Below are 13995 nucleotides of genomic sequence, written 5' to 3'. Positions count from 1 at the left end.
TGAATCTAATTTTCTCCTTGTGAAATGGCAATCATGTTCAGTGGTGCCTCGCAAGACGAAATTAATCCATTCCGCGAGTCTCTTCGTCTAGTGGTTTTTTCGTCTTGCGAAGCAACCCTATTAGCGGCTTAGCGCTATTAGCGGTTTAGCGGCTATTAAAGGCTTAGCGAAAGGGGGGGGGAAATCCTCAAGACTTGCAAGACTTTTTCGTTTTGCGAAGCAAGCCCATAGGGAAATTCGTCTTGCAAAGCGCATCGAAAAACGGAAAACCCTTTTGTCTAGCGGGTTTTTCGTCTTGCGAGGCACCACTGTTCTTGCCAAATTGTGGGAGCTTATGTGCGCTAAGAATGCCCTACCTGAAATACCAATTTGAAACCATTTCAGCAAAACACAGGCGGTTAGTAGATCTGTTGAGATGATTATGCATCACAACACCTGCACATGACTGCTTTTCAAACATTGCTGCCCATATTATTTGTATACCATGCAACAATGCAAAATTTCAGTAATAAAGCTAGGGCCAAAATGCTTTGGTAACCACTGCACTGGTAGCCTGTTATTACACTGCTGCCTCGGTAACTGGATGAAATAGGGCAAATCAACCCCATGATCCAGTTGTCTTCTCTTAGTACCACATGAAATGTAAACTGCAGTAACAGGGCTCAGGTGGCATCTTCTGGCAAGAAGCAAGATTTTGTATCACGAGTGAGATAGTTGGTAAGCATCGTGAGGATTGTCAATGCGAGCTCCGCTTAGGTTGATTTGAGAATTTAGTACATGGATTGTGCTAGTTTTGTTTGCTGTAGCTAAAATGTACAAAAATCCCAAATGCATTTCATTGCAGATTTCTGAGAAAGCAGTTTCTGCCAAGTCTCCGTGTGGCACAATTTGCAATAATCTAATGTTTCCCAGCGAGTGGCTTAAGAGAATCTTGTGTGCTGTTCTTGGGTTGCCGATTTGTGCAAGGCTAAAAGTAGATGGGAACCTCTGCAGGCCTTATTGGTCTCAAGAAACCAGATGGTCAGAATGGGGAGAAGTTTGCCCTCATTCCAACTCCCCTAAAAGCCAAGGTGGCTTTTTACTGAATTTACTATGTTTTCCCTTTGCTGAACAGGGAAACTGAAATAGAAGGCTAAGCTAGTAATTCACCAGTAGTGTGTGGAAGATCTTAGTAACTGCATAGACAAACTGTCTTATCAGCGGGCCAAACTTGAGGTCATTTTCATATGCTGCTAATCACATATGCCTAATCAGTTCTAGTATTCATTGGATTTTCCTAACTTTTTATTATGCACTGTCAATATTTATATGCAGCACTATTACAGAATTGTGCTATGGAGTGTGTAATGTTCTCTTTAACAGAGAACATCCAGTCCATTTAAGAAAATGGAAGTGGAATGTTCTTGTAGGAATGAACAATCTCCAGGTAAATAAAGAAGTACCCAAGCCCCCATTCACAGTGCAAAAGATGGGTGTGGAGGCTTGTAGGAGGGGTATTTTAAACCCTCAAAAAGCAAAACCCATTCCAAGCACTTCCATAATGTTGAATAGTATAAATGGCAAAGATCAGCAGGTGCTGCAGCCATTCCACATTATTACTTACCACAAACTGTAACTCAAGTGTTGCCTCCGCATGTTCACTGTTGGGAGATGAATGCAACACTTCAGAGCATCAGCAGCATGTAGAGCCATGCTTGAAAGACACTCAAGCGCCCTAATGTAGCCCTGAATCTTTGGTTCCTAGATGTGTCACCAAAATCTGCCTCAAATCCTCCTGTCTGCAGTTGGAGGAAGATAGTTCCTGTTATACTTTTAAATCTGTATTATGTATCAATTTTTTTTGTTCCTGGTTCCCCTTCTGGACCCACTAAGCATCTTCTAAAGTGCATCTAAGCCCCCCCCCCCATCTCAAAACACGCTGCATTGCCCACCCCTCTAGAGTCATCAAATCAGGCTTGAAAGCAAGGCTTGCTTTAAACCCAGATTCTGGACTCGCAAGTGTTAGGACAGGCTGTTCATCTGTGTCAGGATTTCTTTGTAATAGTGAGGCAAGTCTATGAGCATTTGCCCAATTCAAGTCACCCAGGACTGCTTGTTGGTTCAAACTATTTTCAGTTGTACTACTCCCCACTTGGAACAAATGTAAACTGCAACTGTTTGCTGCTGCCTACAATCAGGTTTCGAACTCGTATAACTTGATTAAGGCAGCTTCTCTGCATTTTAACCATGATCATATTCTAGATATGGGTGAATTAGTTTTCTCCAGCCTTACAAAAGGGGAACTGAAGGAAAATTAATGCTGTCTATACGCAGTGCTGTACAGAAAATAAATATAAGGCATTGCTTCATGTGTGTTTGATATAGCCTTTTAGAAATGATTAGTGATGAACCTGTTTTCAACTTGGCTGGGTAATTGTGACATGCTGTGTGATGAACTTTAACCAGCCTTATCAGGAGTGGTCTACTATAGGCAGGGAAGGATAGCCGCTTTTCAGGACGGTTTTCTTCCTCTGAATCATCCAAGATGGCACCAATTGCAAATGGGACATTGAATTGGCAAGCCCTGGTGCTCAAGCTCTATGGAAACTTATCCTGGCAAGGTCTAGCATGCCTTCCTTGGACATCTAGAATCTCATCAGTTGGCCTGTGGGACAAGAAAAATCTTCACACTCTCCCAAACCCAACCCAGGTAAGTGGATGCTTCTGCAGCTTATACACCTCCCCTGCAATATGTGGTGCAGCCCACCGCTTAAGTCTTCTTGCACAGATCTTGAAGATGTAGCTCCACGGAGGGCATCTTCAGCTCCCATTCACTGCTTTCAGGCACAGTCAGAAGCCACACAGCAGTCCAGATCTGCTCCTTTGTCTGTAATACTGGAAGTATAAGACATCAGCACGGAGAACCCCTTTTATTTGGAGGGGAGGAGGAAGAGTTCCAATTAGTCACTCAGCCAGTTTAAGGTAATGATGATAAAAAACTCAAAACATATATAGTAGGAAGGAACCTTACATTCCCTTTATATTTGATTAGCGAAGAAAGAGTTGACGAGGTAGACACATGACAGCCCCAAATGACTGAATTATACCTGCTACCTGAGCTGGGTCACTGCTCTCACACAAGAGACTTTCTTCAGGTAAGAACTTGCCCCTGATTCTGCACACTACCCTAACTTCTATATAATCATCTTTTTAATTCCAGGCTAGTATTTAGTTTCCTACACCTACCCAGCATGGAACATCTTGCAAATGCTCTAGGGCACAAAATATGACTTGCTCTGATCAGAACAAATGCTCAAGTGATTAGAACACTCTTATATTTAAGCACTTGTCTGGCTGCCCCTGGTGATAAGGAATACCACATAGGCAAGGGCACAAAATTCCCTCCAGACCAATTTGTTGCAATTTTACTAGCTTCTACCCTGGCTGTGGGAAAAGGAAAGCCCCTTCCTCCTTTGCCAGCACAGAAGTGCAGCAGAATACCTAGAGAGTAGACTTTTGTATTGCTTGCACAGGAGGCACAGTCCTTTCTTGTACACCTAGCATATAAATCAACCGGGCTGTCAGTGTTGGAAGGCTGTCAACAAACATCTCCTCTGTCAGCCTCCTACATTTTTACTAGCCTTTTTACTCATAAAAGGAAACCCTCACATGAGTAAATGTTTTTTTGCAGTTCAGTCACTAATTAACAAGGCTGGATTAATAGAGTACTCATACTCTTTCTAGTCCCATAACTACTCCTCTCTGGTTTTCAGCAATTCTCATCTGAAAAAGCTCTACAATGAGAAAACATTGAACTTCAAGGTGTTCTGATTTTGAAGAAAAATTAGTGATATGCTTCCTCTACTGTTTAGAATATCCTGGCTGCATCTTGAGATGTTGCCAGCCCCTTTCTCTTCTCACCAGACTAATTACTTCCTTCAATTTAAGCGCTTTTAATGGATTACTACTACCTGAGAAATGGAGTTTACAACAGCACTCTGACACTACGCTTGACCTCAGTGCAGATCAATGTGATGTTAAAGCATTCTAGCACTTTAAAACCAACTTTAATGAAAAGGAAGGGCTGAAGGGAGTATTTAAGACTAGTCCTGACTTATTAGAAAAAGCAGCTTAAAGCAGGACCAATTATATACTGATTTAACCATTTCATTGCTAGAATTTCTTTTTGAATTCCTTTTTGCTTATGGACCCAGCCACCCAAAGTGGCAGGTGCAACCCAATCAGATAGGTGGTGTGTTAGTAAGATGTTATTTTTATAAGGGCTTGTCATATATACTTCCCCTAATTTCATTATTGCTTTTTCTTTCACAGCTTTCCACTGTCAAAACATTTTCAACTCCCAGTGACTCATTAATATTCTAGTTTTTACAGAGAGAAATAAAAGCTACAATGAAATTGTGTTTTGAAGTAAGAAGTACATTAAAGCTTTCATTGTGGCCAGTAAATCTATCAATTTTGTTTTTCTCAACTGCAAAGGAAAAGCAGATGGTGTGTTGAAATGAGATGTTAGTTTTAAATCCTATCATCAGTGTTCTGATTCTAGACAGTCAGAATCAACTAAGAACAACAAAAATTAAGAAACTTTATCTCTTTCCTGCCCAGTAGGTGGCAGAAGGTTCATCCATCGGATTTCTGGATTGGTTTTGTAATAAGAAGTTTCTTACCAGCACTTGAAATACTCTGTCCCATTATTTGGATTTTAATTCCACATTCTTTGTTTGTGACTACATTTGTCCTGCAGCCAACTCAAGACTGCATGACAATGTATGACACCATCATACTTTCAGAATGACAGAGTAAGTGAATTCCCTACTGATCTGCATTAAAATGCTGCATCAAAAATGCTATCGCAATAGACACATATACATAATTGTGGCAATACAGGTTTGGTTTTATAGCTGTGTTTTTAATGTTGAAGTTGTGTACTGAACAGCATGTTTAAGTAATCTGAAATTCTCCTTGCCATCCTACTCTCATAAAGCAGGGAATGATTGTATATTGTTTGCTGTTAAGAAACAAATAAATTCAAGCATAGTCAAATAGCTGAACTTTTTGAATTTAATGTGGGGAACTCAGGTTCAAAACCTTGTTCAATTAGAACATTCACCGGGAAGTCACTATCTCTCAGCCTGACTTGCCTTACAAAGCTGTCGTCAGGGTAAAATGGGATAACCCACAATAAATCGCTCTAATAAGACTGAAAGAAAACCCCACACTTTTTCTGAGTAACAGAAATTTTGCCTCCAGTGGCTGAGTACCTGTAAACAGTGACAAAGGTGTGACAGGAATGTTCGGGTGAAGAACACGGCTTCCCATCCTCGGTACTTGAACAGTTTCATTGAATCACTGATAGTGACTCAATAGCCAAGGACTAGAAGTCCAAATTGAGAACTTGATCTGCTAATTCCCAACCCTCTCCCTACGAGCATATTTTTTAAATTTTTTTTTAATGTAATCATGGATAAGGGACATTTGATGTTATAGTAAGATACCTGTCACAGTAATAGGATATATAATGCTGAAGCTACTTCTTCCCCTCCCCATAGTACACTATCAGCCTACAAGGTATACTAGAGCAACAGGGAATCCTTTTCCTCCCTACAGTGTTATTGTTTTGCCCAGAGCAATATGCATGGTGTCTCCTTTATTCTTTGCATCTGAAGTTCCTCAGAACAGCAGTATCATGTGTTCGCTTAATGTGTAGTAGGATCCCACTAGGTGCTGGGTGAAGTATTGAGCAGAACTCTGAAAAGGACCTTACTGTACAAAATTACTCTAGAGCAGCATTTCCCCAAATCCCCCCCACACAGACACAAACCACCTGAAAATTACTGAGGGTCTTGGAGGACTACTTAATGATTTCTCTGTTGTAGTGACTGTGATGCACTGTGCTAGACTGTATTGTTGGAGACATGTCATGGACCACTTCAATGAAGCCTGCAGACCAGTTTGGGAACCTCTGCTCTAAAGTAACTCTAGAGTAACTTATAGCTATTATGAAAGGAAACTAGTGCAGTTATCTAAGAAGTTCCCTTTACTAACATCTAATTTAAGAGTGTGATGATGTTTTTAAGGTCATTTTTCGGGAAAATGAACACTCACGACCAGGCACTACAGTGCAGCGAGCATCCAATCAGCATGGGGTCGGCCATAAGTACTTTAGATATTTCTGAGGAGTGCAAAGACATGCAAGAGTAGATGGAGCATAGTAGGGTGCCATGTCTCTAATGCTGTAGAGCTTATTGCTGTCTACCATAATAGTGTGTTTTTCAGAGATCAGAAAGGAAATGAATGAAGTTTCATGTAATGTATGTGAGATCCAGATCTACTCCATCAGGTGATGATCAATAAGACTTCTGTACATGCCCAACCCCACATAGTGCCAGGACTAATCAGTCTACAGATACAAATCTTGTATAACACTGCCTCCCAAGAAAGGGGGAGGAGTAACCACTCCTGGATAACCTCCACCACTGAAAGAGAAAGGAGTCGTTTCAATGAATGAATTTATATTTGGTAGTTTAGCAGTGATACAAATAACTTGAAGACATTCATAGAACTTACCTTGAAGTGGGAGTAGCTTCTAGAGATGGTGAAAGCTCTTCACTAAATGCAAACTAAATGAATATGTCCATTTTCAAGCATAACAGCAACGACAAAAAGATAGTTCCAACTCTAAATTTCCCCGCTAGTTATGGCATTTCACAAAAATGCTCACATTTTGTTAATGTACCAGTTAATGTACAATTGATATAGACATTGCTGAGATTAGGCTTCTCAATAGCCACTTGCCTGGCAAAGTAGCCTTGAAGTGACTAGGTAAGGAAGCTTTAGTAAGCTGGAAGATAACTGGCTCTTTCAGACTGTTGTGCCAGAAGTGACCCATAGGGCTATGTGCAGGCAGGTGGACTAGCAAGCTTCGTAGATTTCGTTGAAAGGCTGGGCTGGGTTAATGAAAGTGACAAGGAGAAACAAACCCACGGGAGGTTTTAAATAAAGGTGTCTGAATCCTACATGCCTTAGATACCAAGTCCTCCTGCTCTTGGCTGCCACTGACAAGCAAAAGGCATTACTTTGTTGGTCAAACCCCCCAAAATGAAAGCAGGCCGAAATGAAAGGTGGCTTCTCCTCAAGCCCTGGAACTCCATTCTTTCAGGGTTTCACCAAAGCCATCTTCCAGTGGAAATCAAGCAAACATTTAGAGACTGTTATTTTAGTAGCAGACCTAAGAGTTTTGTCTTTTTCTACTGTTACTGATGCAGAGCCTTATATCGGGGATTACAAATATGTCTGACACATTTGAGCATTAAGTCCTTTACCTTTTGCCATGCAATAAAAAAACCCCTGCAACACTGTTTAAATGAAGGAAGTAAAACAGGCCTAAGAGAACAATCATTTTTACATTGCAAAGCGCTAACTTACTTACCTTTATAAGCTAAACGTTGCCAAAAATGTTCTTCAAATACTTTAAAGTTGTGACATTCAAGGTGAGAACTCTCTTCCTATTGTTCTACCTTGACGAATGCCTCTGACACATACCTTTCATAGATAAAAATCCCTATGGTTTAAGATGGGTCTTGACATGATTTCATGTAAGTCACATTCTTGGAAGGAGGATCAGCCTCTCCCAAAACTCCCCAAAATTAATACCTAAAAGTTGTGTGGTTGTGTGTGCATGTAAATTATCCATCTGAATCATTCAGAAACCTTGTAGACCTAACATTCCTAAGTCATAATGCAAAGGCAGATAGGGACTTAAATGAAAGTGAACGAAACAGTTACTCTGTACATTATATAAACTTAGGAAACAAATAAATGTTTATCATTACCTACCTTCTATTAGAACATACCTATCATCTATGAAAAATAATGGGTTTGTTAACCTGCAAGTATACGCTTAAGTGCCATTTTATACAACCTGAGAGAAAACCCCAAGTTGTCGTTTCTATATATGAGCCTTGAAACTCTCCCTAAGAGGTATGTGTGCAAATCTTTGAAGATGGGAAAAGACCGTAATTAAAACCCCTTTCTAATTTAACAGGGTCAAAAGTTGAAAGGTACTCAAGGAAAGTGTAATGATTGCAGAGGTATATCCCTATGAAATACATACATTTGAACAACAGTGATGATGAAATGGCAGGAGTCTTTTCTGGCTTTACTGCATTATAATTATGATCGCTTGCCCAGGATGGTGTGCTGCTTTCTGAAGCTGGCTCTTTAGCAACTGTCTGAGTATTTGCTTCGGTCTTTACGGGTGCTGCCACGGTTTTCTTCATGATAATCTCTCTTTTTTCAGGAGCTGGTCTCTTCTGTGCGGAGAGAGGTTTGATACCGGCCTGTGTAACCAGCAGAACCTTAATCACTAAGTATTGCAATAATACAGTCATCATAACACAGGAGTAGAGGTCAGTTCGTTATGTATTAGAGAACTTGCAAACATCTCATACAACAAAATTCCATATTATATTTCTCTGCATGTCACCTCCAGAAACTATAACCCTGGCTTGGAATCAATAGTATGCACAATACACAACTATAGCAAAGTGAATGCAGATCACAATGGGTGGTTGAGCACATGTTTGTAGCTGATGTTCCACCAACCCATGGATTAACATGGGTGCAAAGGATCTGAAGCAAAGAACAACCTGCGCCTAACCGTGGTTCTAATTTTTTTGGGGAGCCTCCATGAGTACAAGAAGTTCCCCACTTCAGCGGTTTCGCTTCCCTGAACTGGTGGGTGACAGCAGGGGACAGGGAAGAGATTGAGTTTAGTGCACTCATGATCAAGTGACTGCACAGGGCAAATGTTTTCAAAATCATTCTCTATTCTGCAATAAATTGCTATGCTATTGCTAGGACCATTAAAAACGTAGATCTTTGCTCTCCATGAGTTGGTGAGCAACAGTGAGGCACAGCTTAGTGTGTTGATCCCTGTTCTCATGTATGCTTTTATAAGCAAGAACCTCTGTATGAGGCCATTATGAGAACTGCATCAGCTTAATGAGATCAAATGGGGCACTAATCTGCAATTCTGAACCTGTGTGTGCCAGCGGCATATCAAATGTCTTTTTCAAGGAATGTTAGAGTTTTGCTTTTTTTGATACCCTCTGGTCTTAATGTGGCTAACAATCTAAGTTGTAGATTGCTTTGTAACTAGTGTTATAAAACAGCATATTCTTAGGGGAGACAGCAGTTCTTTTAATGATTCTGCAAAGGAAAGCAGACATATATATGATAATGCTGCTCTCACAGGAACAGTGGTGGTGGGATTTAGGATGGAAAATGTGATCCCCCCCTTACAACACCAGAAGTTGTGATCATTCAAATTAGCTAAATGGATAGAAGATTCAGGACAAACAAAAGGAAATACTTCTTCACACAGTATAAAATCATCGAAGTATGATAATAACCAACATGGACTGCTTTAAATGTTGTACTGTTTTTAACACTGATTGGGAGCCGCCCAGAGTGGCTGGGGAAACTCAGCCAGATGGGCGGGGTATAAATAATAAATTATTGTTATTATTATTATTAAATGGGAATTAGTTAAATTTCTTGAGTATAAGGCTATCAATGGTTATTTACTACAAGAAGAAAATTAATTACCATACTAAGGTAAACAACAGTGGAAATGCCCTGCTTGTGCATTTCTCATAAGTCACAGAGGGAACAGGATGGTGGACTAGATAGGCATTTGTTCTGATCCAGCAAAGATATTATGTTCTTAGTTAGATAGAATGATGAGATCTCATGAAGGGAGCACTCAAAATAACTTGATGAAAAATCTGGATCTTTTACCATGCAAATGATTTTTTTTCTATTTTACAAAATGTCTGTTCCTCCAAGATCTCCCTCTGTGTGTGGTGTGGGAAGGGCTATTTACTTCAAAAACAATTCAAACTTACCATAGGCTGAGGTTTTATGGCAACAGCTCGTTCAACTTTTGGTTTGGTCTTCTCTTTTGGCTTTTGCTCTTTGCCTTCACTTAGAAACTTCATGGTGGCTGCAGCATGTTTGAGAATGCATTCATGACCACAGTACACAGAACCTGACTGAGCAACATTAGAACACCCTGGGCCAATGCAACTGGCTGCTGCAGGCTCTTCAACTACCTGAGGAACAGCACAAGAAATTTAAAGAGAAAAGAAAAATGTTTAACCTCTTTATCACTGGCAAGATTTTGGCACAACAATGCTAAAAACAGAGCTGTCTTACATGCACTTTGACAAGGCTCAGATATATTTTAAAGAATTGCTTTTCTTAATGGTGGTTTGCTCTTCTATTTTTCATCTGTTTCTATCTTTTTGATATGTGCTCATGTGCTAAAGACTGTCTACATTTTGCAATCTATACGTGTTTTTCTTACTCAAAGTTTCTGCATGTATGTTTGGATGTACATTCTAAAAAGATTTCTAGAATTGGGTTTTTGTTTTTTTAGAAGTAGTCAAGTCTACTTGACTAAGTAGGGTAACGTTAAGTTCTGACACAGTGACAACCTCTACGAGCAAGGCCAGTGGGGATGTGGAATCTACTTTTTGCCTTCTGGGAGGATTCCTCCCACGTAAAGGTGAGCTGTTATCTAGACTAATCAGTGTGAATTCATAAGTGAATGAAAGGAGTTCACAGAAAGAATGCTTTCCACCCTTTCTCTCCCCCCACCAAGGCTCCCTGGAAGACTGGGGCCCTCGCCTGAACCTCATCGGAATGAGTGTAGGGAAAGTAAAGAGATAATCTGAAATGCAGACATCTCATTTGATTTGGGACATTTCTCCTTCCCTTTGCATCCCCCTGTACTCCATTCCTCACTTTCTAAATACTCTTTGGTTGGTCTCCCATCTCTCAACTCTGTTCTGTTTCCTCCACCCCAATTTATGGTATGTTCCACACTTTGATAATCTATTCCAGAATAGGTATGTCTTGAATTATGTTTTTACTAGAAACTAGGGATTAGCAAATTCCATATTAGTTCATGGTAAGTTCTACTCATGGAGTTATAGATCACGTATAGTATAAGATTAAGTGAAATTTGCATAATTTGTCTACTATAATAATTTGCCTCCAGAATCTGGTGCTGTCATCTGGTTTATCATCAAATGTGTGGAGGAAGGATCTGCTTTAATAATTCATCTCCCAACAGTTATGCGGATTATTTTTATAAATCTTACTTATTTTATAAAGTGAAAGTAGATTTGGGCCTTTTCAGGCAAGACCAACAGAAAAAGGATTTAGATTATGGCACATTGCAATAAAAATGCCAGAACTCTCTAGTAACATCTAATCAACTCTACAACAAAATTAACAACAGAAATTGAAATCATGTACAGTGGTACCTTAGGTTATATTACCGTCGGGTGATGTAATTTCGAGTTACAAACGTGGCAAACCCGGAAGTGTATACTTCCAGGTTTCACCGCACAGAAGTGCTCTACTGCGCCGTGTGCATGCGCATAAGCGGCGCCACCGGATATGGACTTTTCGGGGTGAGTACAGACCCCCTTGATGAATTAAGTTCATATCCGGAGGGTCCACTGTATAGCCTTGATAGGCATGGAGCTTGATCCTCCAAATATTCTTGGACTCCAACTTCCATCAAACCTAGCCAAAATAGCCAATAGTTAGGGATGATGGGAATTGCAGACTAACATTTGCAGGGTCAAAGACTTCCTATTCCTGATATACAGAAACCTAGGAAGCAATTAGCAACTTCTGAGATTCAGAAATGAGCAGAGGCTTTCATAATAATCTGTTCCCTATTTTTAAAATAACTGAAGCACAAGACAAAAAGAAATTATGGTTATGGATAGCTCTTCCATATCTTAAATTGATATTCATGCAGCAGGGTGTGTGTGCTATAACTATTCCATACGAATATGTTGTTCCCTCACCCCACCTTTTCCTTCTTTGTATACAGGATAAATAGGACAATTGTGGAAGGAGATACTTAGGGGGTAGGAAATAGAGAGAAAGGAGAAAGCATTTTGTTAATGTAATGTCTAAGAAACTTGGTAACATTTAAACAAACAAACATCCAGTTATAGCCCTATAGCAAGGAAGAACTAAGACAGAATGACAGAAAAGCATGCAGATGCAACCAAAGTAGCTAAGAATGAGCAATACTTCCCCATTTCCTCTTCTAAAATATATTAGTATTCTGATTCACTAAGTATAATGAATTACCTATATCTAAGTAGTGTATTTGCTTAATACCATAACTAACATACAAAAAATACAAAATTTAATTATACCTAGGGTGACTTTTTCTTTCACTTCAGTTCTGAACCAGAACAGTTGCACTAGAAACACACTTAGCCTCATGTCACTACAAATTAAATACTCACTGGTTGAAATATTTTGAGCTTTTTCTTTCCACTGGGATTTGCAGCCTTTTCAATCCGTCCCTTGATTCCTTGGTCTTCAATGGACTTTTGCTCAACAGTTCCTATGCTTGTAAGCTCTGTGCCATCACCTGTTACCTGTCCCAACATGGTTTGTTGTTGGTCTGCATCCATAACTGTCTCATCATGCACCTGCAGAATGGTGCAATTTGGGCAGATATAGTCCTCCCCATTCCTTTCCAAGAGTCGCCCACGAGCCTCTGAAATCCCTACGCAGTTTCCATGAAACCATTCCTCACATCTATCACAACAAATCATAAACCTAAAAAAGGAAAGGGTTGGCAAAAATATATCATTAATGTGAAATACTTCAGTTTTACAAAATCTGATTACAATCAAATACAGCCAATAAAATTTGTTATATCACCACCACAACAGTAAATAAAAAAGATCCCACATCTATATGAAATCAGACAAAAGCTTATTCGTTATCCCATTTAACTCTTTTCTTTACATAATTAAACGCCCAAATGTCTCAGTAAATGCTGCAATTTAACACTGCCTTCACCCCTACATGACTCCCACTGCTTTGCTAAACCCATATACAATTGTCTTTCTTTGTCACCTTTGCATTCCTACAGACTACTCAGGAACAACAGTGGCTTCAAGTTACAAGAAAGGAGATTCTGACTAAACTTATGGAAAAGCTTTCTGATGTTAAGGGCTGTTCAACAGTGGAACAGGCTCCCTCGGGAGGTTGTGGACTCTCCTTCCTTGGAGGTTTTTAAGCAGAGGTTGGATGGCTATCTGTCATGGTTGCTTTATCTGAGATTCCTGCATTGCAGGGGGTTGGACCACATGACTCTCCGGGTCCCTTCCAACTCTACGATTCCATGATCCTATAACAAGCCTTCCCAAAACTGCATTTCCCCTTCCTGAAAATTCAGAGTACTACTTCCCTCTTGACTGATTAGACCATATGAACGCTTCCACCCTAAATTAGAACTTCTGTACCTCAGACTACTGGGACTGAATAACAGTGGTAGATGTATGTGAAGGGCCATGTGGTAGCACAGCAGATGTATTTTAAATTGTGCATTCATAGCAACACAAAATTAAATTGTTGTTTGAAAGTTCCATATACATGCTCTCTCAACTGCATTCAACAACTATCCCTCTATCACTCAAAACTTTCAAACCTCTATAAAAAGTTCTTGTACATAATAGACTGTCTCTTAAGAGCAGAAATTTCAAAACTGTCTATTTCATGTTTAAAGATTTTATCCAACTACTATACAGTGGTACCTCGGGTTACAAACACTTCAGGTTACAAACTCTGCTAACCCAGAAGTGGTACCTCAGGTTAAGAACTTTACCTCAGGATGAGAACAGAAATCACGTGCCGGCGGCACGGCAGGCCCCATTAGCTAAAGTGGTACCTCAGGTTAAGAATGGTTTTCGGTTAAGAATGGACCTCCAGAATGAATTAAGTTCATAACCAGAGGTACCACTGTAGCTATTTTAGAAACTATTTGGTGGCGGGGTGCAGGGGAGTTTGTGAAAAACTATTTTAACTTCTGTATATTATAAAGTATGGGCGTGAATTTTTCTTGATTTTCCTCATTTATCTTTTTTAAACCACTTTGAGGGGTTGTTTTTT

At 39.9% G+C, this 13995-nt stretch overlaps 1 protein-coding gene and 1 long non-coding RNA gene across 7 annotated transcripts in view; one reads left to right on the top strand and one right to left on the bottom strand.

Moving 5' to 3' along the window:
* DIDO1 (death inducer-obliterator 1) overlaps positions 1-13995 on the bottom strand; it is a 67955-nt gene that overhangs the window by 32162 nt on the left and 21798 nt on the right. For all 6 annotated transcript variants that reach the window (XM_081195942.1, XM_081195944.1, XM_081195946.1 and 3 more), the window contains 3 exons: positions 12339-12657; positions 9906-10112; positions 8111-8336 (listed from right to left, as the gene is read on the bottom strand). In XM_081195942.1, the coding sequence (XP_081052068.1) occupies positions 8111-8336; positions 9906-10112; positions 12339-12657 (752 nt within the window). The remainder of the gene's footprint in view (positions 1-8110; positions 8337-9905; positions 10113-12338; positions 12658-13995) is intronic.
* Positions 1-13995, top strand: part of LOC308588361 — a 52716-nt gene that overhangs the window by 35879 nt on the left and 2842 nt on the right. Inside the window, exons 10-15 of the long non-coding RNA XR_014008637.1 lie at positions 2471-2689; positions 2824-3134; positions 4312-5969; positions 8297-8405; positions 10439-10567; positions 12977-13129. This is a non-coding gene — a long non-coding RNA (uncharacterized lncRNA). The remainder of the gene's footprint in view (positions 1-2470; positions 2690-2823; positions 3135-4311; positions 5970-8296; positions 8406-10438; positions 10568-12976; positions 13130-13995) is intronic.

Source organism: Podarcis bocagei, assembly GCF_964188305.1.
Source record: "Podarcis bocagei genome assembly, chromosome: 5".
NCBI lineage: Eukaryota > Metazoa > Chordata > Lepidosauria > Squamata > Lacertidae > Podarcis > Podarcis bocagei.
This window is presented reverse-complemented; position numbering and strand designations above follow the sequence as displayed.